A 24,244-nucleotide genomic window follows, 5' to 3' on the forward strand; every position below is an offset into this window, starting at 1 on the left:
CTCCAAAGATTCCATAAATTTTGCCTTTTTAAAGGTAATATATATGTGTATATATATATATATATATATGAATCTGATATGTAATGCTGTAATGAATATACATGATTTCGTTTTTACCTTTATCCTCTTAAGAGGACTATGATTATATGATAAGAAGTTAAGAGATGAAAAATGTTGTGAAGGTTATTTAAATCTATGTTTGTCTACTTTGTTTACATTTCTAATAATTGGTTATATATAAGAAAGCATTACTCATCCTTTAGTAACTTACAGTGCACATTTCTAAGTTCCAGTGGCTTCACTCTCAAGTAACGGTATGCTGGAAATCTGATGCTCCAGGAGAAAAAATCCTGATTTGTAGTGTTTGCCAATTTCCATGGTATAAATATTCCTACCATGGTGATTTTCAGGCATCCAAGAGTTAAGTATCCGGCTCACAGAATTCTTGAATGTTTAACAATTAGCTCTTGTAATTGTAGGAGCTAGCTTTAGTACATCACTCTCACTTGCCCCAAACACATATCACCTCATGAAAGTAAAAATGAAAAGTGAAAGTTGCTCAGTCATGTCTGATTCTTTGTGACCCCATGGACTGTATAGTAGTCCATGGAATTCTCCAGGCCAGAATACTGGAATGGGTAGCTTTTCCCTTCTGCAGGGTATCTTCCCAACCCAGGGATGGAACCCAGGTCTCCTGCATTGCAGACAGATTCTCTACTAGCTGAGCCACAAGGGAAGCCCGTCACCTGATGATACCCCCAAACTGGGCTTTAGGCCTCTCCACCCCTCAGTCTTTACCATGCTGTTGGGTCTTCTGGAACTATTTATGTACCAGGGACAAAATTACTAAAGAATGTGGAAGATTCTAAGTTGCCATTTTAAGAATGTTGATATTCTATAGAAAAATTAAAGTTTGCATATATTGTTCTATTTTAAACTGTATTAAGAACATATTGTGCTGAATGAAGATAATTTTCAGGACTAAATGGATTGGTAAACTGAATTAATTATAGGCAATAGCTCACTGATTTAAACTTTTAGTTAGAGGTTTGTTACTTTCTAAAGTAGTAATAACTTACGGTATCATGCAGCTAAAAGATCTCTTAAAGAGAACTGTAGAAGGATTTGTAAAACTCTTTGACCCAGAAGATCAACAAAGGCTGCCCATATTTAAGATGGAATTGACCTTTGATGATGATAAAATGGAATTTTATCCTACTTTTCAAGATTTGGAAGATGTTGTCTTTGGTTTGGTTGAGCGAATAGCTGAAGCTCTGCAGGTAAGTCTTTATCCTTATTCACTGGGTTTCTTTTTTTTTTAAATTTTTGTAGAAGTATAGTTGATTTACAGTGTCGTTAGTTTCAACTGTACAGCAAAATGAATCAGTTATACATATACATATATCCACTTTTTTTTTTAAAGATCCTTTCTCCATGTGTATCATTACAGAGTACTGAGTAGAGTTCCCTGTGCTATACAGAGGTCCTCATTAGTTATCTATTATATATAAATATACACATATACATACATATATGTATTAGTGTGTATATGTCAATCCCAACCTCTCAATTTATCCCTGCACCCCCTTACCCTCTAGTAGCCAAAAGCTTTTTTTCTACATCTGTGACTCTACTCATCAGATTTCTTTCAGTTCAGTTCAGTTGTCAGTCGTGTCCAACTTTTTGCAACCTGGTGGACTGTAGCACACCAGACTTCCCTGTCCATCACGAACTCCCAAAGCTTGCTCAAACTCATGTCCATCGAGTTGGTAATGCCATCCAACCATCTCATCCTTTATCATCCCATTCTCCTCCTGCCTTCAATCTTACCCAGCATCAGGGTCTTTTCCAGTGAGTTAGTTCTTCACATCAGGTGGCCAAAGTATTGGAGCTTCAGCTTCAGCATCAGTGCTTCCAATGAATATTCAGGACTGATTTCCTTTAAAAGTGACTGGCTGGATCTGCTTGCAGTCCAAGGGACCCTCAAGAGTCTTCTTCAACACTTCAGTTCAAAAGCATCAATTCTTCGGCGCTCAGCTTTCTTTATAGTCTAACTCTTAAATTCATATGTGACTACTGGAAAAACCATAACTTTGACTAGGTGGACCTTTGTTGGCTAACTAATGTCTCTTCTTTTAAATGCTGTCTAAGTTGGTCATAGCTTTTCTTCCAAGGAGCAAGTGTCTTTTAATTTCATGGCTACATTCACCATCTGCAGTGATTTTGGACCCCAAAACAGTAAAGTCTGTCACTGTTTCTATTGTTTCCCCATCTATTTGCCATGAAGTGATGGGACCAGATGCCATGATCTTAGTTTTTTGAATATTGAGTTTTAAGCCAGCTTTTTCACTCTCCTCTTTCACTTTCATCAAGAGGCTCTTTAGTTCTTCTTTGCTTTCTGCCATAAAGGTGATGTCATATGGCTCTTTTTAAACATTTTTAGTTGAATATAAGCTCTACAAAATGTATATGTACATAACTTGTTGTTTTCTTTTCATCCTCCAAATTTTTGTAAGTTAAAAGTGGTTTCTCTTTGAGAAAGTTTCCTGGCTTGAGATGACATTTTTCTTTTTAGAACTTTTATTGTGGTTATGAATTAATATATATATATTAATTTTTATGTTGTAGTTATGAAAATATATATATTTACAAATGGATATTTTATGTGTTTCATGTTCCCTACTGAGTTGTGAACTTAAGGACAAGATCGAAGTGATGTGTGTTCTTTCTAGAGCTTTCTAATATAATCACTCAACATCATAATTCCTTATAGATATTTGCTGAATGATAAAAAACTAAGCCAACTAAGGTTTTATATTTTAAATCATTATTTTGCATCGTTATTTTTTCCTGGACCATTGAAACCTGAAATGAATTTAAGTATAATATAAGATCTACATATAGACCAACTGTACAGATATTTATTTCATGAATTGTCATTTTTATATCTGTTAGAATGTCCAAACAGTACCCTCTTGGCTATCAGGAACTTCAACACCTGTGAATCTTGACACAGAACTTCCTGAACACGTGTTACAGTGGGCTCTTGATACGCTGAAGGTGGCAATACATCATAACTTAGAAGGCGCAAGAAAACATTATGCAACATACGGTATATATGACACAAATATTATATCTCTTTTTTTGTGATAAAAAAATGCCATTTTATTTTTACTAGAATTTTGTCAGATATTTGGTGGTCTGGATCTGTTGTGAAAGACCAGAGAGAGCAGGAAGTGAGCATAGGCATGGCTTCTGACAGAGTCATGGATCAAACCCAAGAAACCTGAATTCTGTTATTCCGTCCAAAGGGTGAATATTAACTGGAGCAGGGTCATAAAGTCAAAACATAGAGAGAAAGGATGCTGATATAAGCAGAAGGTTAAATCAAGGGCAAAAGCAAGGTAATTTCTAACAATTTCAGCTTAATTGTCTCTTCAAGTATGTTATGGGGTCAGGATAAATAGTTGTTATTTGACATTCTATTAACCAAAATCTTTTATTAACTGGCTTATCTGTGAAAGTGTTAGTCACTCGGTCATGTCCGACTCTTTGCAGCCCCATGAACTGTAGCTGTCCAGGCTCCTCTGTCCATGGAATTCTCCAGGCAAGGAAAATGAAGTGGGTTGCCTTTTTATACTCCAGGGGATCTTCCTGACCCAGGGATTGAACCCGCATCTCCTGTATTGGCAGGCAGATTCTTAACTACTGCACCATCTGGGAAGCCCTTAAAAGCATTAGTTCAGAGTAGTGTTGAAAATGTTAGTCACACAGTTGTGTATGACCCTTTGTGACCCCATGGACTGTAGCCCACCAGGCTCAGGCTTTGTCTATGGAATTCTCCAGGCAAGAATACTGGAATAGGTAGTCATTCCCTTCTCCAAGGGACCTTCCCAACCCAAGACTGAACCCAGGTCTCCCATATTACAGGCAGATTTTTATTGTCTGAGTCACCAAGGACGCTTTATCTGTACCTCTAAGTTATTTTATATAAACTATTGTTTTTACTTTAAAAGTCTACTTTTAATCTGGTTTGCTTGTTAGGTTTATTTTATGTTATTATATCTATTCCTGTTAATGTAGGTTATTAGTCTATTAATACTATTTAATTAAATAGGCTGCTCTAGTCTATGACTGTATAAAAAGCACTTTATCTTTTTAAAAGAGTGTAATTGAGATTTAAATTAGATTATTAATTTTCAGTTGAAAAGTACAGTTGGCTCATTGATGGGACTGCTGTTAAGCTGATAGAGACTTTTCAGGCACAGGATCATACTTTTGATGAATACACAGAGGTATGTTTTTCATTAATGCTTTTTTGAATTTATTTTTAAAATTAAGATTTTTTATTCTAAAAAATAAATGCATTGGTCTGAGTTAATAGAATTTCTTATTAAAAACATCATTCTAGTAAACTCATATGTTCATCTAATAATTCCCTTATTCATTTAGCTCATTCATTGATTCAACAAAAATAACTTTTCATCACATTCAGACACATAGCAATATTTTGGTTATACAAAAATAAATAATATATAAACATTATCCTCAAGAGGTTATATTGGACATGGAAACCAGACATAGAAATAACAACTGTGAAAGTGAAAGCTGATTAGTCGTGTCCGACTCTTTGCCACCCATGGACTATACAGTGGGTAGCCTATCCCTTCTCCAGGGGATCTCCCCGATCCAGTACTCGAACTGGGGTCTCCTAAATTGCAGGAGGATTCTTTACTAACTACACTATCAGGGAAGCCCAACTGTAATATTTTGAAATTAGTACTAGAATGGAGATAGGGACAAAGTGGCATGGAACCTCAGAAGAAGGAATGGCTACTTTTGCATCGGTAAGCTGATGAAGAAATGAAAAGTGGGCTGGGCTTTGAAATATATGTTTATAGGTGAAGAAGAGAGGAAATGTAACATAAGACAGGGCCAAAAGTATTTAGAGGTGTTCAGAGAACGTTGAATAAACCCCACATGGCTGAGGAATGAACAGAGGAGCCTGGTGGGGCTACATTTCATGGGTTGGGAAAGAGCTGGACACAACTGAGTGGCTGAGTGCACAAGTACAGCTGAAGAATAGGTAGTTAGGAATACAATATCTAAGGTGTTTTGTGTTTCTGTACAAATTTTAGAATAATTGTGTTCTAGTTCTGTGAAAAATTCCATTAATACTTTAAAAAATGTTTATTTTTATTTATTTATTTGGCTGCTTTGGGTCTTAGCTGTGGCACACGGGATCTTCCAGCATCCTGTGGGAATCTTTCATGGCCTCTACACTGGAAACTCAGGTCTTAACCACTGGAATGCTAGGGAAGTCCCTGACTGTGTTTTTTTATTTTGTTTTGTTTTATCAGTGTATGGGTCCTGCTTTCTTGTTTCTTCGTATGTCCCATAATTTTCTGTTGGAATCCGGATATTTTAGGTAATATACTGTAGCAACTCCAGGCACTGGTCTCCCTTCCAGTTTGCTATTTTTATTAGCTTGTTTATTTGTTTAGAGACTGGGCAGATTATTTTAGTGACGTCTGTTTTGCTCCCCACACCCTCCGAAGTACCAAGTGCTGCTCCTCAGGGAGCCACAGCGTTGGGCATGCCGAAAGTCATCCTGGAAAGGCCATGGTTTCAAATGTCTTTCTTCTCTCTTTCTCTGGCTATACATGGCTGTTAGTCTTCACTTACTGCTGGTTAATTGCTGTATTGTTTTCAACAATTCCATAGAGGTATAAGTTGCTCTACTGTAAACAAATTCAGACTCCCTTGAAAAAGCAGTTGCCAGAGTCAGTGTTCGATAGTTATTCTACCCTAGGAGGGATCCTACCAACAGTCTCCTTCCCTGGCTCTTTCTCTCAAATAGCTGGTCTATGATTTAGCTTGAATCTTCACCAAATCACTGAATTTTCCTCACAGTTGCTCCTTACCACAACCTCCACTGTTTTTGAGGGCACAGTTAGGCTTGAATTTTTCCATGTTCTGTTGCAACAGAAGTCAATTCCTTTGGGAAAAGATTAGGAGGTATCTATTTTATGGCATGCTTTTCCTTCACTTCCAGGCAAAATGTCTGAGCCAAGGCCTTGGAGCTGGGAATGGGGATAGTGACAGGCTTCTCTCAGTGACAATCCCACTGAAGAAGTCGCGCACTCAGTGGAGTGTGTGCATTCTAAGTCAGTTCAGTCATGTCTGACTCTTGAGACCCTGTGGACTGTAGTCTGCCAGGCTCCTCTGTCCATGGGATTTTTCAGGCAAGAATACTGGAGTGGGTTGCCATTTCCTTCTCCAGGAGATCTTCCCGACCCAGGGAATTGAACTCGCATTTCCTGTGTCTCCTGTACTGGAGGCAGGTTCTTTATCACTAGTGCCATCTGGGAAGCCCAGACTCAGTGGAGTAGAGAGTACTAACCTGAGGTTAGCCTTGTCTCTTTTCTGCTATGGAGCTGCCACCTTCCCGGTGAAGGCAAATGTGATTGTGTCTCAGTATTCTCAGTGGTACCATGACCAAGATCGACCCTCCCTTCCATGAGTGGTATTTGTGTGGTACAAGGGAGTTCCCACCTTCCAACTACATTCACCAAGAACCTAGCTTTAACAAAACTAGTTAAGCCATCCAACTGAAACCTGGGTGGTGAGGGAGCCCTCTATTCTTGACTGCACTTGTCTGGAGTGGAGTTTCCACATTCTGAGCTGGCAGCAGGGTGGGAGGAAGTAATCCAGGTTTAAATACCACAGATTCTCACTTTTCCTTCTAAATTTTCATAAAGTTTCACCAATAGATGTTTGTTCATTTTCTGTATACTCTTATGACGATTTTAAGTGATTTTAAATTAAATCCTTGTTTTTAAAATAATGTGTTAGTCACTCAGTTGCGTCCGACTCTTTGCAATCTCATGGACTGTAGCCCGCCAGGCTCCCCTGTCCATGGAATTCTCCAGGCCAGAATACTAGAAGGGGTAGCCATTCCCTTCTCCAGAGGATCTTCCCTGGTGACTCAGACCAAAAAGAATCTGCCTGCAATGCAAGAGTCTTGGGTTGGATCCCTGGGTCAGGAAGATCCCCTGGAGAAGGGAATGGCAATCCACTCCAGTATTCTGGCCTGGAGAATTCCATGGACAGAGGAGCCTGGCGGGCTACGGTCCATGAGATTACAAAGAGTGGGACGCAGCTGAGCAACTAACACATTTTAATATTCATCACTTTCACTGGGGACCATGTCCACAGAACTCCTCACATTGTCATGTTGGAAGTCTTCTCTGGGTTTCTTTCTGTAATTTTAAAAATATGACTTCTTTTAAGATTTTCTCTTTTTTGATGCTTCTCAGCAATTTGATTGTGAAGTGCTTATTGTTGTTTCTTTTGTATTCTTTCCTCTTGAGAAGATTGAGATTCTTAGATCTGTATAGTTCTTATCAACCTTGAAAAATATTCACACATTATTGCTTCATTTAAAAAAACTTGTCTCCTTCCTTCAATTCTGGAATTCTAGTTTTATGTCTTTTAGACTGTTTAATGTTACTGCAAAGGTTACTGAAGTCTGTTCAGACATTTGCATTGTTTTCAACGTGTCATATTTTCTTTGATCCAGACCTTTTATTTTCCATATCTGTTAATCACATCCCAGAAAAAATGGGTGATGGCCCTTGAGGATAAAGGGCCATCTGTTCTCCTTATTCTGGTGCCATCAGTTCAACTGACTATTTGGCATATTTTTAACCAAGAACCAAGACTACTCAGTGTAGCCTTTGAACCAATTAATACCTTCAGTTCCCTTAAACACTGAAAATTTTAAGCACACTCAACTAAATATGGGAGACTAGAAAAATAAAGTAGCCTTCAGAGCGAGGAAGATGAAGAAAAAGTCTCCTTAGTGAAGAATAAAAGGAATATGAGGTATTTTGGTGGGGGGTGGAGGTGAGGTGAGGAGGAAGGTAAAGAGGCAACATTAAAGATGGATTGTGAAATTAAGTCAAAGTTGCCCAAAGTTGACAGGTATGTTTCACTTTCCATAAAGCTTGTCACAATATAACGTGTCAGGTTTTATTCTACACTACTTTGCTTAAATAAAAAAAATTACCCCAGTGTGTCTAGGTATTAAGAATTTGTATAAATTGCAATAACTTGGAACTTTGGTAACAGCAGGGCACAATGTTTCTCTCCTGGATTATTTTGACCAATACCAAAAAGTTTCTTTTATTTATTTTCCTGAAGATTGAACTAGAATTTTCAGTGAGGCATTAGTAATGGCCCAACCAAGTATTAGTGAGCTACACAAATTGTCACATGATAAAGATTTGCTTTTAAACTGAGAGATAGGTGGCTTTGATCATATTCTTTTTAATAGTTACTGAGGGGAATTTCACCTTGTGACATGTCCAGATATTTTTGATGCTATAAATGGCATTGTATTGGATATTTACTGTTAAATTGGTAAATTCCTTAATGAAAGGACAGGGGGGGAAATTCGGTGCAACAATGGAAAGAAATTTAATTCCTTAGCAAAAATAAATGGATTTATACTTATAGTATATAATTAATAATTTTACCATAATACTGTACTGTCAAATCACAGATGAATTTGAAAATCTAACCTTTTTGTTTTAAATCCTTTTTTAAAGTTTATAGGAAAATTTTTCAATCTTGCTTCAGAAATAATGCTTTTGCCTCAGTGGGTTCATTTCCCTATGGTGCGTTTGGATTGTGAAGATTTGAAGACAGGCCTAACAAACAAAGCAAGAGCCTTTGCAAACATGTTGCTAAATGATATAGCTTCAAAACACAGGAAAGAAAATGAAAGGTAAGTAGAATCAGTTGCCAAACTCAGAATTTTAGAGTAAAAGAAATATTGGGTTGTCCAAAAAAAAAAAAAAAAATTCCACTGGCCTTCTTACAGGAAAACCCAAATGAATTTTTGGCCAACCAGATAGTTTGCAAATAGCAATTCTTGTTTAAAAATATAAGATTAAAATATAAGTGCTTACAATGTTTTTTCTCCAGCTTCAATAAGGATTAAAACTAATATTTATATAAAACACTTAGCACAGTGCCTAGAACATGGTACTTAAGAAATGTTAGCTGTTTATTTTCCCAGAAGCAATGTGAGAAAATTATGTGCTTTGAAATCAGAGAGACCTGGATTTGAATCCTGGCTCTACCATGAAGTAGTTCTATGACTCTAGGCAAGTTACTTAATTTCCCTGAGCCTCAATTTCCTGCTGTGCCAGTTATGAAAAATAATACCTTGCCTTGCAGAACTGATGTTAGATCACAGATAACATTTGTATAGGATTTAGCACCATGCTTGGCAGAGAATATGTACCCAAGAAAGGGAGCTATTACATCAATAAATATTTTCAAGTCAATAAAAAAAATGACTGTCAGAAAGTTAAGTGTTGGTTAGCCATATTTTATACAAAATTATATTACACAATGATGTTGAAGATGATAAAGTATTAGATACTTTCTAACAATCCCATTGAGTAATAGCAATGACAATACCACAGTTAATTTTTAAAATGATTTATGTTTGACACGACTTTTTGGTATTTACTTTTGTAATATTGGTCACTTTTCTGGAAAATTCTACTACTTTCAACAAGTAACTGTCTTATTATAAACTCATGGCAGAAGAGCAGTTGAAAAGTTGTCCATTTTCCTCTGCCTCGTTCATGCTTTGGTTTCTTCCTAAGTTCCTTATGTGAATTAGATAACATCAAAAGAAGGAAATGGGAACTTCCCTGGTGGTCCCATTGCTAAGACTCTCTATTCCCAATGCAGGGGGCCCAGGTTCAATCCGTGGTCAGGGTACTAGATCCCACATGCCACAAATGAAAGATCCCACATGCCGTGACTAAGACCTGCTGTAGCCAAATAAACAAATAAATAGTTTTCTTTAAAAGGAAATGTGTACCACTGTGTTAAGCATAATTTATTAAATAAATTAATAATAAAGAGCAATTTTCTTACTTCACAGTTTGGTTTAGTATCTGCTTGGGCAAACTTGCTCGCACTAATCTTGTTTGCCCTCTTTCCTTTTCTGTTTTGTTTTGCTTTTGGCTGTGCCACAGAGCCTGGGGGATCTTAGTTCCCCGACCAGGGATCGAGCCTGTGCCTCCCGCAGTGGAAGCATGCAGTCCTAGCCACTGGACTGCCATGGAACTTCCACCTCCTTTTCTTTTAATTATATTGTTGCTCCAAAAGGACTCAGATTCTGCTCTAGAAAGAAGAAAGCACCCACAGTAGAATCATCTGCCCAGTTTTTGCATTATCAACATTAATATATCCTTCTAAAAAACTATTTTTCTAAATAATTTTAAAGATTTACTTATTAATATTTATTTTTGGCTGTGCTGAGCCTTTGTTGCTGTGCACAGACTTTCTAAATTGCAGCAAGAGGGCACTACTCTTCTTTACAGTGAGCGGGCTTCCTGCTGTGGTGGCTTCTCTTGCTGCCGAGCACAGGCTGTAGAGCTCAGGCGCGGTGGTTGTGGCACACTGTATTAGTTGCCACCTGGCACGTGGGGTCTTCCTGGACCAGAGATCGAACTCCTGTCCTCTGCAGTGGCAGGTGGACTCCCAACAACTAGACCACCAGGGAAGCCACTCTTAAAATATTGATAATCAAAAGTCAACCGTCGAACTTCCTTGGTGATCCAATGGTTAAGAATTTGCCTTCCCATGCAGGGGGTGTGGATTGGATTCTTCGTGAGGGAGCTAAGATCCTACATGCCTCATGGCCAAAAAACCAAAACGTGAAGCAGAAGTAATATTGTAACAAATTCAATAAAGACTTTAAAAATGATTCACACACACACAAAAAAGCTTTAGGAAAATTGCTGTCAAGCCCTACGTGATCTGATTTCTGTTCATCTCTACAACTTCATGTTCTATCCTCTTTTTTGGTATTGACACTGCTCTGCTTGCCATTCCTAAACTATTCAAAGCTTTTTGCTACCTCAGGCTTTTATCCTTGTTATTTTTCTTCCTTGGAAGCTTTCCCCCTGATATTTGTATGACTCTTTTTTTTTCTCTCTCTCATTTTGAATTATCACCTCTCTAGAGAGTTCATTCCTGGTCACTTTATATAAAATTCTGGTTCCTTCTCTATACGCCATCATTCTTTATCCCTTTACTTTTTTTTTTCTTCATAGAACTTTTTACTATCTAACACTGTGTTATATATTTATGTATGTTTTGTCTCTCTCATCAGCTTGAATGTAAGCTTTATGATGATAGGGACCTGATCTATTTGTTGTTATATCTCCAATGCTTAGAACGTTGCTTAGCACACTGTGGGTATTCAATTATTTATTAAATAAATGAATAAGTATAATTACATAATATAAATGAAATACCTGCACAAACTAAAATTCATTTTTAAAATCATTTACCTCTTTTGTACTTTGTTTTTGCAAGGAGTTTTTCTGATATTTCTAGCAATGGCATGACAATACTGATACTGCAAAGCATAGGGAAAAAATTCTATGAAATATATCTTAGTTAAATAATGGGTATAGGTATAGGGTATCTATTAATAGGTTCATACATACATAGACTTTCTGAAAGAATCATGGGTTTTTAAAATGTATGCAGAGATTTGATCTTTTCAGTTGCCATGTTTCACAAGGGACATTACTGCTGCTAGTAATAATTAAGCTAATGATTATACTAACACTATAGTTACCAGTAATTGAGAGTGTACTATGCACTGGGCTCTTTTGCATTCATTATTCATTATTGTATTACAACAATCCCATAAGATGAATTTAATAACTTCAGTTTACAAATATGGAAATTAAGCCTATGAAATTCACATAAATACTCAAAGCTAGTAGCAGATGAGGCAGTATTTAGATACAGAGCCGCCTGATTGATCCAAAGCATGCTCTATTTCACACTGAAAATGTTGCCTTAATTTTATAGATTTTATAAATCTATGGTATATCCTGAGTTGTGTCAGTTAAGTTATACTTAAATATTTTAAGATACCTAACTGATTGTTTTTAGGATCACAGTTCCTATTTTATAGTAAATCACAATTGAGCCTAAGATAGGGTTAATTACTGTACCTATAATAAAGCAAGGTATTATGTCAGTATTTGCAGTGAATTTGAAGCAGTTAAAGAGCATGCGTTAAAAGTTCCTGAGACAACAGAGGAAATGATGGAGCTTATATCTTATGTAGAAAAAGCCCGAACTGTAGGAATTCAGGAGTTGGTTTCACGGATCAAGGTAGGAATTTTTTAATTTACATAATAAAAAATTTTTTTTCATTGTGAAATATGGTACACATATTGGAAATGAATAACACACGTGGTTAAACAAACTTATAAAGTGAACACCTATGTTGCCACCACCCAGGTGAAGAAATAGGATATTGCCAGCATCCTAGAAATCCGTTGCATGTGACTTTCTGACCGTAATTACTTCCCTTTCTCCACCTCTTAGAGGTGTCAACCTGGTTTCTACAGTAATCATTTTTTCCCTTTAGTTCCTCCATATGTGCATCCTTAACAAAGGTTTAAAAAATATTTTCTTTTATAGTTTCTACATTTAGTAGTACATATGCTCATGCCTTCCCCAACACGAAGTTATATACCTATTCACCTATATTACACTCTAATTTTTGTTTAAAAATATGAGATGCAGGGAGCCTCCCTGGCGATCCAGTGGTATACAGACTTGCTGTACACAGGAGACCAACACAACATTGTAAATCAACTATGCTGCTGCTGAGTCACTTCAGTCGTGTCCGACCATAGACGGCAGCCTATCAGGCTCCAGCGTCCCTGAGATTCTCCAGGAAAGAACACTGGAGTGGGTTGCCATTTCCAATGCATGAAAGTGAAAAGTGAAAGTGAAGTCGCTCAGTCATGTCCGACTCTTCACGACCCCCTGGACTGCAGCCTTCCAGGCTCTTCCGTCCATGGGATTTTCCAGGCAAGAGTACTGGAGTGGGGTGCCATACTCCAATGAAAATTAATTTAAAAACATTATTATGATTGGATGTTGAATTTTATTTTTTTCATCTATTGGTATGATCTTATGCATTTTCTCCTATTATCTATTAATACAGCTAGTTCTATGAATCAGGTTTTATTGGGTTAATTTCTGTGTGCAATATAATACATATATAATGCATTCTGAACATTATATATATTATATACATATACATCCTATGTGTATCTCAAACAAAAACTCTTAAATTAGCCTTTGAATCTTTATTTCAGTTCTTAGAAATTACAGCACTGCGTACAGATCAGTGCAAGTTATAAGGGGCAAAGATATTTAATGTCTTATTCAGGTAAATCTCTTGGTTTTAAATAATGTGTTTTTTGCCAGTCACTCCTAAACTCTTTCTGGACAATTGCTATATACTAATGGTAGGACTTCCCTGGTGGCTCAGACGGTAAAGCGTCCTTCTACAATTCGGGAGACCTGGGTTCAGTCCCTGGGTGGGGAAGATCCCCTGGAGAGGGAAATGGCAATCCACTCCAGTACTATTGCTTGGAAAATCCCATGGACAGAGGAGCCTGGTAGGCTACAGTTCAAGAGTCGGACACGACTGAGTGACTTCACTTTCAGTTTCAATGGTAGGCAAAAGAAGTGGTACTGTTACTGAAGATGCAAAACAAAATAAAAGATGTTAAAATCTTTGTCACCACAGATTAAAAAATTAAATACATAAGAATAAAACTGTAAAATCCTTAAAAAAAAACCCAGAGTTACTGAGAAAACACATATTTGATCACCATTTTCAGCCGTATACATGGATAATCAAGTACTTTTATCTTAAGTCAATTGCAAGTGAAAACTATTAAAAAACTTTAATTTTGGCATGTGTTTCTGTGTGTGTTAGTCCTCCATTCGTGTCGACTCTGTGACCCCATGCACGGTAGCTTGCCAAGCTCCTCTGTCCATTGTATTCTCTAGGCAAGAATACTGGAGTGGGTTGCCATTCCCTTTTTCAGGGCATCTTCCCAATTCAGGGATCAAACCTGGATCTCCTGCATTGCAGGCAGATTCTTTACCATCTGAGCCACCAGGGAGCAAACTAAATGCTCTTACTATAAAAGTCTTCAATTGTGTGCTATGAAGCCAGATAAATAATCCTATAGTTATTGAAATACCCATGTGATTTGGGTGATATGAAATATCAGTTAATAATCTGAGTCAGATTGAAATTTGAAAAAGTATTAGAAATTGTTGTTTCTCTTTTTCATAATGCTTTAGGGCTTCCCTTGTGGCTCAGCTGGTAAAGAATCCACCTGCAGTGCGGGAGACCTAGGTTCCATCCCTGGGTTGGGAAGATCCCCTGGAGAAGGGAATGGCTACCCACTCCAGTATTCTGGCCTGGAGAATTCCATGGACTGTCCATGGGGTTGCAATGAGTTGGACACGACTGAGTGGCTTTCACTTTCACTGACTTAGATTTTCTACATGGTTTAACATATCTGGATTTTCTTCTACAGGAATCCAAACGCCGGATGAGTTACTTTTTAGATGTATTTCTATTTCCTCCAGAAGACTTAGCTTTAAATTCAGCTGTCCTTATGTGGCCTTGGAAAATTAATCCCATCTTTGATGAAAATGATGAGGTAAATACATTTTTCCTTATGTATTTTTGTATTCTGTATTTTAAGTTCAATGTTCATTTAATTTTCATACATACTTGCCATCTATGTTTTTTTGATGTTACACACTGCTATATTTTTTAAATTTATTTTTGGCTGCATGTGGGCTTTCTCTAGTTGCAGAGAGTGGGGGCTACTTTCTAGTTGCGGTAGCTTCTCCTTGGGTGGTTTCTCTTGTTGTGGAGTAGTCTGTAGAGCTCACAGGCTTCAGTAGTTGTGGCACAGGATTAGTTGCTCTGAGGCCTGCAGAATCTTCCCAGACCAGGGATCAAACCCACATCTCCTGGCAGGTAGATTCCCGTCCACTGTGCCACCAGGGGAGTCCCTTGCCATCTACTTTTAAAAAGTAACTTCATGTGTCAGTATGAGTTTGGGATTAGAAACATTTATGGCCCCGCAGGCTTAAGACAGGCTTAACCCATAAGGTTTTAAAAAGTGGGACTGACATTAAAAAGTTAGAACGGTCATCAAATTAATAATAGGGGGGTTCCTGGTCATCCAGCGGCTAGGCTCCATGCTCCCAACGCAGGGGACTACGGTTTGATCCCTGGCCATAACTAAGAGTTCTCAAGCTACAACTAAGAAGTTTGCATGCCCCAGTGAAGATCCCTCGAGCCACAGTGAGGACCCAACACAGCCAAAATAAATAAATTTTTAAAAAGGAAATTACTAAAAGAATAATAATCATAAGCACTGTGCTCAGTACTCTCCATTTATTAAATCATTTAATACTGACAAAAATCCCAGGTGCTCTTATTTCCCCCATTTCATAGCTGAGAAAAATGTGTCTCAGAGAAGTTAAGTAACTTTCCCAGGAGGAAGTTGCAGATTCAGGATTTTATATTAATACTGAATATAGTTTAAATTTTGTAAAAGTCCTAATTTAAGCTAGCTTTTCCTAAATTGGGAAGTGAGACAGTATAGTAATGAAAAGCATTGACTTCAGCCAGATAATCCAGAGTTCTAATCCAGATTTTGAGTTTCATGATCTTGTGACATTGGACTTGCCTCTTAATCTCTATATGCTTAAATTTCTTCATCTCTGAAATGAGGATATAATACTTGTGGTAATGTAGGTAAAGTGTTTAATAATTCTTGACATAAGAAATGCTCGATATATGGTAGGTTTTATTATTTTCCCAGAATCTGTTAAATAGTTAAAATATCTACTTAAAAATTATTATGGTCACTTGGGAGATACAGAAATTTTTTTCTGTGTAATTTATTATTCTTTTCCTTTCATATCCGTCAATGTTTTTTGTACAATGTTTTACTTTTACTTTGCTGATGTTTTTTGTTACTGTACAAAGCATTTATATTTCTCATATGATCATTCTTTGTTTTGTGGCAAAATAATTAACATGATGAAATTGTTTTCTTTTAAAGCTCATTGAGAATGCTAAACATAGAAAAGAAAATGAACTAATAGCAAAGAGAGAGAAACTGATTTTGGAAGTAGAAAAGGAATCACGGCACATGGAAGAATTTGCAGAATTTGCAGAATTGGACCGCATGCAACAGGTCTGATAAATATAGACAGTAGCTGTGGCAGGCTGGTAGATAAGTATAGGACATGTTTGTATAGGGTTTCCCAGGTGGCTCCAGTGGTAAATAAAGAACCTGCCTGGCCAATGCAGGAGACATAAGAGATGTGGGTTTGATCCCTGGGTTGGGAAGATCCTCTGCAGGAGGGCATGTCAACCCACTCCAGTCCACCTGTCTGGAGAATCTCATGGACAGAGGAGCCTGGCAGGATACAGTCCACAGAGTCGCTAAGAGTGAAACACGACTGAGGCAACTTAGCACGCTAGCAGGCATGTTTGTATAATATAGAAAAGCATGTGCTTACTAAGGCAAAAAGGGGCCTGGAACTGCTGCTAATTATGTAATCTTTTTTGTGGGTTAGTTTTCTTTTTGTTAAGTAGACATAGCCATTTTTTGCTTTCTGTCATAATATTGCTGTGCAGTTGATATATAAAGCCGCTATATATATATATGCAAGGACATAGCCTATGAAGTATTGTTTAATCTTATTTTTATAACATTACTTGAGTATTTCTTGAAATGAAAAATGCTTTGCTTTCAGTATGTGACAGATGTAAGACAACTACAAAAACGTATTCAGGAATCTGAAGAAGCAGTTCAGTTTATTAATAAAGAAGAGGAACTTTTCAAATGGGAACTGACAAAATATCCTGAACTGGATAAATTAAAAGTTAACATTGAGCCCTATCAGAAGTTTTTTAATTTAGTTTTGAAGTGGCAACGAACAGAAAAACGGTAATTTCTGGTAATGTAATAGACAGTTCAGCAAAGATATAAAAAGATTTATAAAACATACATTGATTTTTATTGCTGTTGTTGTTGGCTAAGTGTTTAAAAGTAGGACTTACCAGTCCATTTGATAGAAAAATCAAATATCATATAGGAGAAGTGTCAAATGTTGCTAGGGTACTACCTAACCTTATTAATATAATATCCAATTAAGTCTTATTTGGGTTTTCCAGATTTGATTCCATTTTTAATGCAGTTAGTTGATTTGACTCATGCTTAACACCAAAAATTAAAAGTATGGAGTCAAATCAGCATTTTATTTGGGTACCATTAATTGTCCTTTAACAATCTGATTCATATTTTAGCACATGCAGCATAGCTTAAGTGGTGGATTTAGTATTATCTCTGTCATCAGCTCCGTGTGACTGAGAAAAACAGTTAACTGCTCTTGCTCAGCTCTGCTTGGGGCTGGTGTACTGAGATGACCCAGAGGGATGGTACGGGGAGGGAGGTGTGAAGAGGGTTCAGGATGGGGAACACGTGAATACCCATGGTGGATTCATGTTGGTGTATGGCAAAACCAATACAATATTGTAAAGTAATTAGCCTCTAATTAAAATCAATAAATTTATATTAAAAAAACCCAAAACACAAGATGAAGGACCTAGCCTAAGGCCTCTTAACACACCAAAAGTCTCTGAGTTTAATATTATTTTTTCTTTCAGGTGGATGGATGGAGGGTTTTTGGACCTTAATGGGGAAGCCATGGAAACTGATGTAGAGGAATTTTCCCGGGAAATTTTTAAGACTCTGAAATTTTTCCAAACAAAGCAAAAGAAGGAATTACAAGAAAAAAGAAAAGCAGCAAAAAGACGATCTCTGGAAGAAGAGAAACTTGAAGAGGAACCAAAAGAGAATCCTACCATTACTATGTGCACTACAGTAATGGAGCAGATAAAAGTTTTTAAGGTATGAACACATTTAATGGCATTTTAGAAAGCCCTGCTGGAACTGTTTGCAGCAAGTGCTAATGAAGAGAAATGGAAAAACTGAAAAGAAAAACCATGGCTGAATCCAGAAAACTTGATCTATTTCTTAATACATGCTTTATTCTGTCCTGAGGAAGTCATCGTAATCAGTCCCTTCACAGAACATGCTAGAACATGCTTGACAAATAGAAAAGACTTTAACGACCAGGTACACTGATATGAGGAGGATAAAAAAATTACTGAATAAACAGGTTGGCCTATACTGTGAGCAGCAGCACAGAGTCCCAGTTACCTGAGAAAGCTTTGAAGTCATACTACCTAGGTTTATATCACACGTCTGTGCTTAGTAATGGCAATATGCCCCTTGTGTAAGATAGTTAGCCTCTCATGTGTCGCTCACCTCATCTTTAAAGAGAGGATAGTAACAGTTTTTGCGGCAGTAAATAATGCATCCAACCTCCCAAGGCAGTGGTGGCCGTGGTTCATACGGCTGGTAGAGCCACGCTTCCACTGTCAGCATGCTCAGAGTGCAAACTGTCATGGGATTTTCAGCATGGTTCCAGTCCATGTCTAGCACTCTCAGAGATTCTGTGAGCTGCCTGAAGAAACTTTTAAACTACTTTAAATTATTTTTAATATTTAGTAAATACACATGGCTTATAAATATAAAAAAGATACACCTGAACTTCTCCTTGCTATGCTATTACTCTCTTTTGTATACTTAAGAGTTTTTTTTTTAACACATATAATGATATGAGTATATTTTCTAAATCTCCTATCTTTTTACATAAAATTAACATGCTGTATGTATTATTTCCCCCATTGTTTTGCTTAATTTATCTTAGAGATCTTTTCTTGCTGTATATAGAGTTTTTTCATTATTTTTTACACCTATAAATATTATATATTGGTGTAAAAATTTCTAAGTATGAAGTGAGAACTGCAAGGTAAATTGCCAAAGAGTAAATTTCAGGTTCAAGTCTACAGTTGAATTATCTTCTGTATGTGTTTTACCAATATATACTTAAACCAACCTTGACAACAGAGTGTCATCATACTTGGGTTTTTGGTAATCTACTAGTAGAATTTCATTTTTCTTATTACATAAAGTGTTAAGCATAAATTAATATATTTAAGAATATTTTGTATTTCTTTGCTTTTGAACTATTTGGTCTTCTCGTTGTCTATTTTTTTATTTAATAGTTGGTCTTTTCCTTACTGATTTACAGGATATAAATAGTTCTGGAAACAGGACTAGGAAGACTAGACTTTGTATGTTAATATTTTATTGAGGATTTTTGAGATTATATTCAGGAGAGATATTGGTCTTAATTTTCTTGTAATATCTATGTCAAGTTTTGTTATCAGGATTATGTTGACTTTATGAAACAAACAGGAAATTCTATCTCTATTTTCCAAAAGAGATTTGAATGAAATTGTTATTATTTCTTTTAAAAAATATTTTAGAGAAACATTTGCCAGTGATACCATTGACTTGGAACTTTATGGGAAGGATTTTGAAAGCAGTTTTATTTTTTCAAAATAGATATAGGAATATTTGGGTTTTGTGTTAATTTTATGTCAGTTTTAGTAAACTGTAATTTTCAAGGAAATCTTCCATTTCTGAAAACTGTTAAGTTTATTGCCATAAAGTTGCTCATGCTGCTGCTGCTGCTGCTAAGTCACTTCAGTCATGTCCGACTCTGTGCGACCCCATAGACGGCAGCCCACCAGGCTCCCCTGTCCCTGGGATTCTCCAGGCAAGAACACTGGAGTGGGTTGCCATTTCCTTCTCCAATGCACATAACTTTTATTTATTATCTTTTAATGTTTGTGAAATCTTTAGGAGTAACTCCTTTTTCATTCCAAATATTAGTAATTTTTATTTTCTTTCTTTTTTCTTCAGTTAGAGATTTAGTTGTAGTTTATTGTTAGCATTTAAGCCTTTGGTTATGTTTTACATTTATCCAGATGATATTCCTCTTTTCCTTTCTTATCAGCAACATCCATTATTCCTGTCTTCATAGCAGGGCACCATCATAATCTCTGAAAGTCATCTTGAGATGGAAGATAAATTGTCCCATACCACTAGTAGTATCAATAATTTTTTTCCCTGCTATTTTCTTTCTTTATTTTTGGCTGGGCCACGTGTGATTTTAGTTCTTCAACCAGGAATCAAACGCGCTCTCCCTGTTGTCACTCGGACTTCTAATACTATGTTGAATAAAGATGGTTACAGTAAGCAACTTTGTCTTGTTGCTGAACTTAGAGGAAATGTTTTCAGCTCTTCACCATTGAGTCTGATGATAGCTGTGGGCTTGTCATATATGGCCTTTAATATATTGAGGTATGATCCCTCTATACTCACTTTGTGGAGAGGTGTTTTTTTTAAATTATAAATGGATATTGAATTTTGTCAAAAGCTTTTTCTATATCTATTGAGATGGTCATATGATTTTTATTCTTTAATGTGGTTAAAATTGATTACTTTGCAGATATTGAATCATCCATGTATCCTTGGGATAAATCTCACTTGATCATGATATATGATTCTTTTAATTAATTGTTGAATTTAGTTTGTTCATATTTTGTTGAGGATTTTTGCATCTATGTTCATCAGTGATGTTTGCCTGTAATTTTCTTTTTGTGTGTTTTCTTTGGTTTTGGTATCCAGGTGGTAACTGGTCTTGTAGAATAAATTTGGAAGCATTCCTTTCTCTGCAATTTTTTGGAATAGTTTCAGGAAAAGTGTTAACCCTTCTTTAATTGTTTGGCAGAATTCACCTGTGAAGCCATCTGGCCTGGGCTTTTCTTTGTTAGGCATTTTTTATTACTAATGCAATTTCATTACTGATAGTCTGTTCATATTTTCTATTTCTTCCTTATTCAGTCTTGGAAGATTTTACATTTCTAGGAATTTATTAACTTTTTCTAGGTTGTCTATTTTATGGTGTATAATTGTTTGCAGTAGCTTCTTATGATCCTTTGTATTTCTGTGGTGTCAGTTGTAACCTCTCTTTCATTTCTGATTTTATTTATTTGGGCTCTCTCTTTTTTTCTTAATGAGTCTCGTTAAAGGTTTATCAATTTTGTCTTTTAAAAGAACTAGCTCTTAGCTTCATTGATCTTTCTCTTTTTTATTTTTAGTTTCTATTTTATTTATTTCCATGCTGGTCTTCATTATTTCCTTCCTTCTGCTATCTTTGGGGTTTGTCTGTTCTTCTTTTCCTAGTTCCTTCAGGTTAAGGTTAGACTGAGAATTTTCTTATCTCCTGAGGTGGACTTGTTTGCTGTAGAATTTCCTTTTAGAACTGCTTTCACTGTGTCCCATGGATTTCGGAATGTTATGTTTTCATTTTCATTTGTCCCCGGTTATTTTAAAATTTCCTGTTTGAGGTTTTCCGTGATGCATTGACTCTCTTTTTGTGGTGACTGTTACATGGTTTTGGTTTGTAGTTACCAGGAGGTTCATTTATAACAACCTATTACAGATGTCTATTTTAAGTGGATGATTTCTTAAGTTTGAATGCTTTACATTTTTACTAACCTTCCCAAATGTTTTATCCTTTTTACATCTGTTAATTTTTGCCTAACTGCTATTGCAGATAGAGATGATTTTTTACTCCTTTTGTCTTTTAACTTTCCTCCTAGCTTTACGAGTGGTTAATTAACTACTTTTTCTCCAGGTTTGCCTTTACCACTGAGATTTATCCTTTTACAGTTTTGTTTATTTATACTTGTTATTTCTTTTAATGTTTGTTTGTTAAGATCTTTTTGGTGGTGATAAACTCTTTTAGCTTTTTGCTTGTCTGTGAACGTCTTTGTCTCTTCTTCAGAGATAAAGATAAATCTGAAAAATAACCTTGCCAGGTAAAGTTTTCTTGGTTGTAGTTTTTTCCTTTCATCGTTTTGAATATATTGTTCCACTTCCTTCTGCGGAGTTCCTGCTGAAAAGTCTGCTTAAGGTCTTATGGGAGTTCCCTTGTACAATACATAACTAGTTGCTTTTCTCTTGCTGCTTTTAAGATTCTCTCTTTATCTTTAATTTTTGTCATTTTAATTATAATGTGTCTTGGTGTGGACCTGCTTGGGTTCATCTTGTTTGAGATTCTCTGTGCTTCCTCAGTTCAGTTCAGTTCAGTTGCTCAGTCATGTCCGACTCTGCGACACCATGAATCGCAGCACGCCAGGCCTCCCTGTCCATCACCAACTCCCGGAGTTCACTCAGACTCACGTCCATCGAGTCCGTGATGCCATCCAGCCACCTCATCCTTGGTCGTCCCCTTCTCCTCCTGCCCCCAATCCCTCCCAGCATCAGAGTCTTTTCCAATGAGTCAACTCTTCACATGAGGTGGCCAAAGTACTGGAGCTTCAGCTTTAGCATCATTCCTTCCAAAGAAATCCCAGGGTTGATCTCCTTCAGAATGGACTGGTTGGATCTCCTTGCAGTCCAAGGGACTCTCAAGAGTCTTCTCCAACACCACAGTTCAAAAGCATCAATTCTTCGGCACTCAGCCTTCTTCACAGTCCAACTCTCACATCCATACATGACCATTGGAAAAACCATAGCCTTGACTAGACGGACCTTAGTCAGCAAAGTAATGTCTCTGCTTTTGAATATACTATCTAGGTTGGTCATAACTTTTCTTCCAAGGAGTAAGAGTCTTTTAATTTCATGGCTGCAGTCACCATCTGCAGTGATTTTGGAGCCCCCCAAAATAAAGTCTGACACTGTTTCCACTGTTTCCCCATCTATTTCCCATGAAGTGATGGGACTGGATGCCATGATCTTCGTTTTCTGAATGTTGAGCTTTAAGCCAACTTTTTCACTCTCCTCTTTCACTTTCATCAAGAGGCTTTTTTAGCTCCTCTTCACTTTCTGCCATAAGGGTGGTGTCATCTGCATATCTGAGTTTATTGATATTTCTCCCAGAAATCTTGATTCCAGCTTGTGTTTCTTCCAGTCCAGTGTTTCTCATGATGTGCTCTGCATATAAGTTAAATAAGCACAGGAGGGTATTTATTTCCTTCTCTAGGTTAGGGAAGTTTTCAGTTAATATTTCCTTAAAGAAGTCTCTCCTCCTTTCTCTCAATTTTCTCCTTCTGGAGCCCCTATAACATGAAAGTGAGTACACTTGATGTTGTCTCAGAAGTCTCTTAAACTATTGGTGTTTTATAAAATCCTTTTTTTTTCTTTTTTCCTGCTTAGCTTGGGTGATGTCTGATACTCTGTCTTCCAAATCACTAATCTGTCCTTCTATATTATCCTATCTACTGTTGATACTTTCTAGCATATTTTTCATTTCAGTTAGTATATTCTTCACCTCTGACTTGTTCTTCTTTATATTTTCTAACTCTTAGTTGAAATTCTGTGTTTGTCCATTCTTCTGAGTTCATTGAGCATCTGTATATTACCTTGAACTCTATATTAGGTAGATTGCTTATTTGCATTTAATATAGTTCTTCTGAGGTTTTGTCTTGCTCCTTTGTTGGAACATATTCCTCTTGTCTCGTCATTTTCCCTATTCCCTGTGGTCATGTTTGTGTATTGAATAGGACTGTTAGGTCTCTTGATCTTGGAGAAGTGACATTATATAGGAGACATCCTATATGGCCTAGCAGCACACTAGTTCTGGCACTAGACCTGTCTGCTCCAGGGGTGTCTCCTATTCATACCACATGCTTCCTTATGTTGTGGAAGGCCTAACTGTTGAGGGTATAAGTGGGGCTGGCCCTTGGCCTGTCTGGCTGCAACACAGTGACTCATGCAGTTGTTGTCAGTGCCCTGGTGGGCACGGCGGTCTCCTGGTGAGGCTGGCGTGCGGCTGGGCAGTGCTGCTTCAGGCTCATTGTGGATGGGGCAGCGTCTCTCTGTGTGTGACTGTGTATCCTGGTGGTGCACGGTTGCTGTGGGCCCTCCAAGGGCCAGGGCAAGCCCCCAGCACTATCAGGCCAGAGGGAGAATTCCTAAATGATACTTGTTGGTGATCCTCACAATGGCTACCACCAGCATCTCTGTCCCCAGGGCGAGTCCCAGAGGCCTCCTGCCTCTCTGATAGGCTCTCCAAAATCAGCAAGTGGGTCTGACACAGATGCCTGTCAAACTTCTGCCTCTTTGCTGGAACTTGGACCATGTGAGCTTCTGCCTGTACCCTTTAAGAGCGTAGTCTGTTTCCTATAACCCTCTGTCTCTCCTGAATGGAAGCCTAACTGGCTTTCAAAGCCAAACATTCTGGAGGCTTGTCTTCCCAATGCAAGACCTCCAGGCAGGGGAGGCCAAAGTAGGTCTTAGACCCCATGCTCCTTGGAGAGGAACTCCGCATTAGTAACGTTCTTCTCATTTGTGTGTCACTG

The 24,244-nt window shown here is 37.3% G+C and overlaps 1 protein-coding gene across 1 annotated transcript in view; it reads left to right on the plus strand.

Moving 5' to 3' along the window:
• The window catches only part of DNAH12 (dynein axonemal heavy chain 12), a 166,675-nt gene that overhangs the window by 20,809 nt on the left and 121,622 nt on the right, over positions 1–24,244 (plus strand). Inside the window, exons 8-16 of the mRNA XM_068981725.1 lie at positions 1,092–1,280; positions 2,956–3,112; positions 4,204–4,295; positions 8,613–8,791; positions 12,090–12,225; positions 14,466–14,591; positions 16,014–16,148; positions 16,714–16,907; positions 17,627–17,870. Of these exons, the coding sequence (XP_068837826.1) occupies positions 1,092–1,280; positions 2,956–3,112; positions 4,204–4,295; positions 8,613–8,791; positions 12,090–12,225; positions 14,466–14,591; positions 16,014–16,148; positions 16,714–16,907; positions 17,627–17,870 (1,452 nt within the window). The remainder of the gene's footprint in view (positions 1–1,091; positions 1,281–2,955; positions 3,113–4,203; positions 4,296–8,612; positions 8,792–12,089; positions 12,226–14,465; positions 14,592–16,013; positions 16,149–16,713; positions 16,908–17,626; positions 17,871–24,244) is intronic.

Source organism: Capricornis sumatraensis, chromosome 10, assembly GCF_032405125.1.
Source record: "Capricornis sumatraensis isolate serow.1 chromosome 10, serow.2, whole genome shotgun sequence".
Lineage (NCBI taxonomy): Eukaryota > Metazoa > Chordata > Mammalia > Artiodactyla > Bovidae > Capricornis > Capricornis sumatraensis.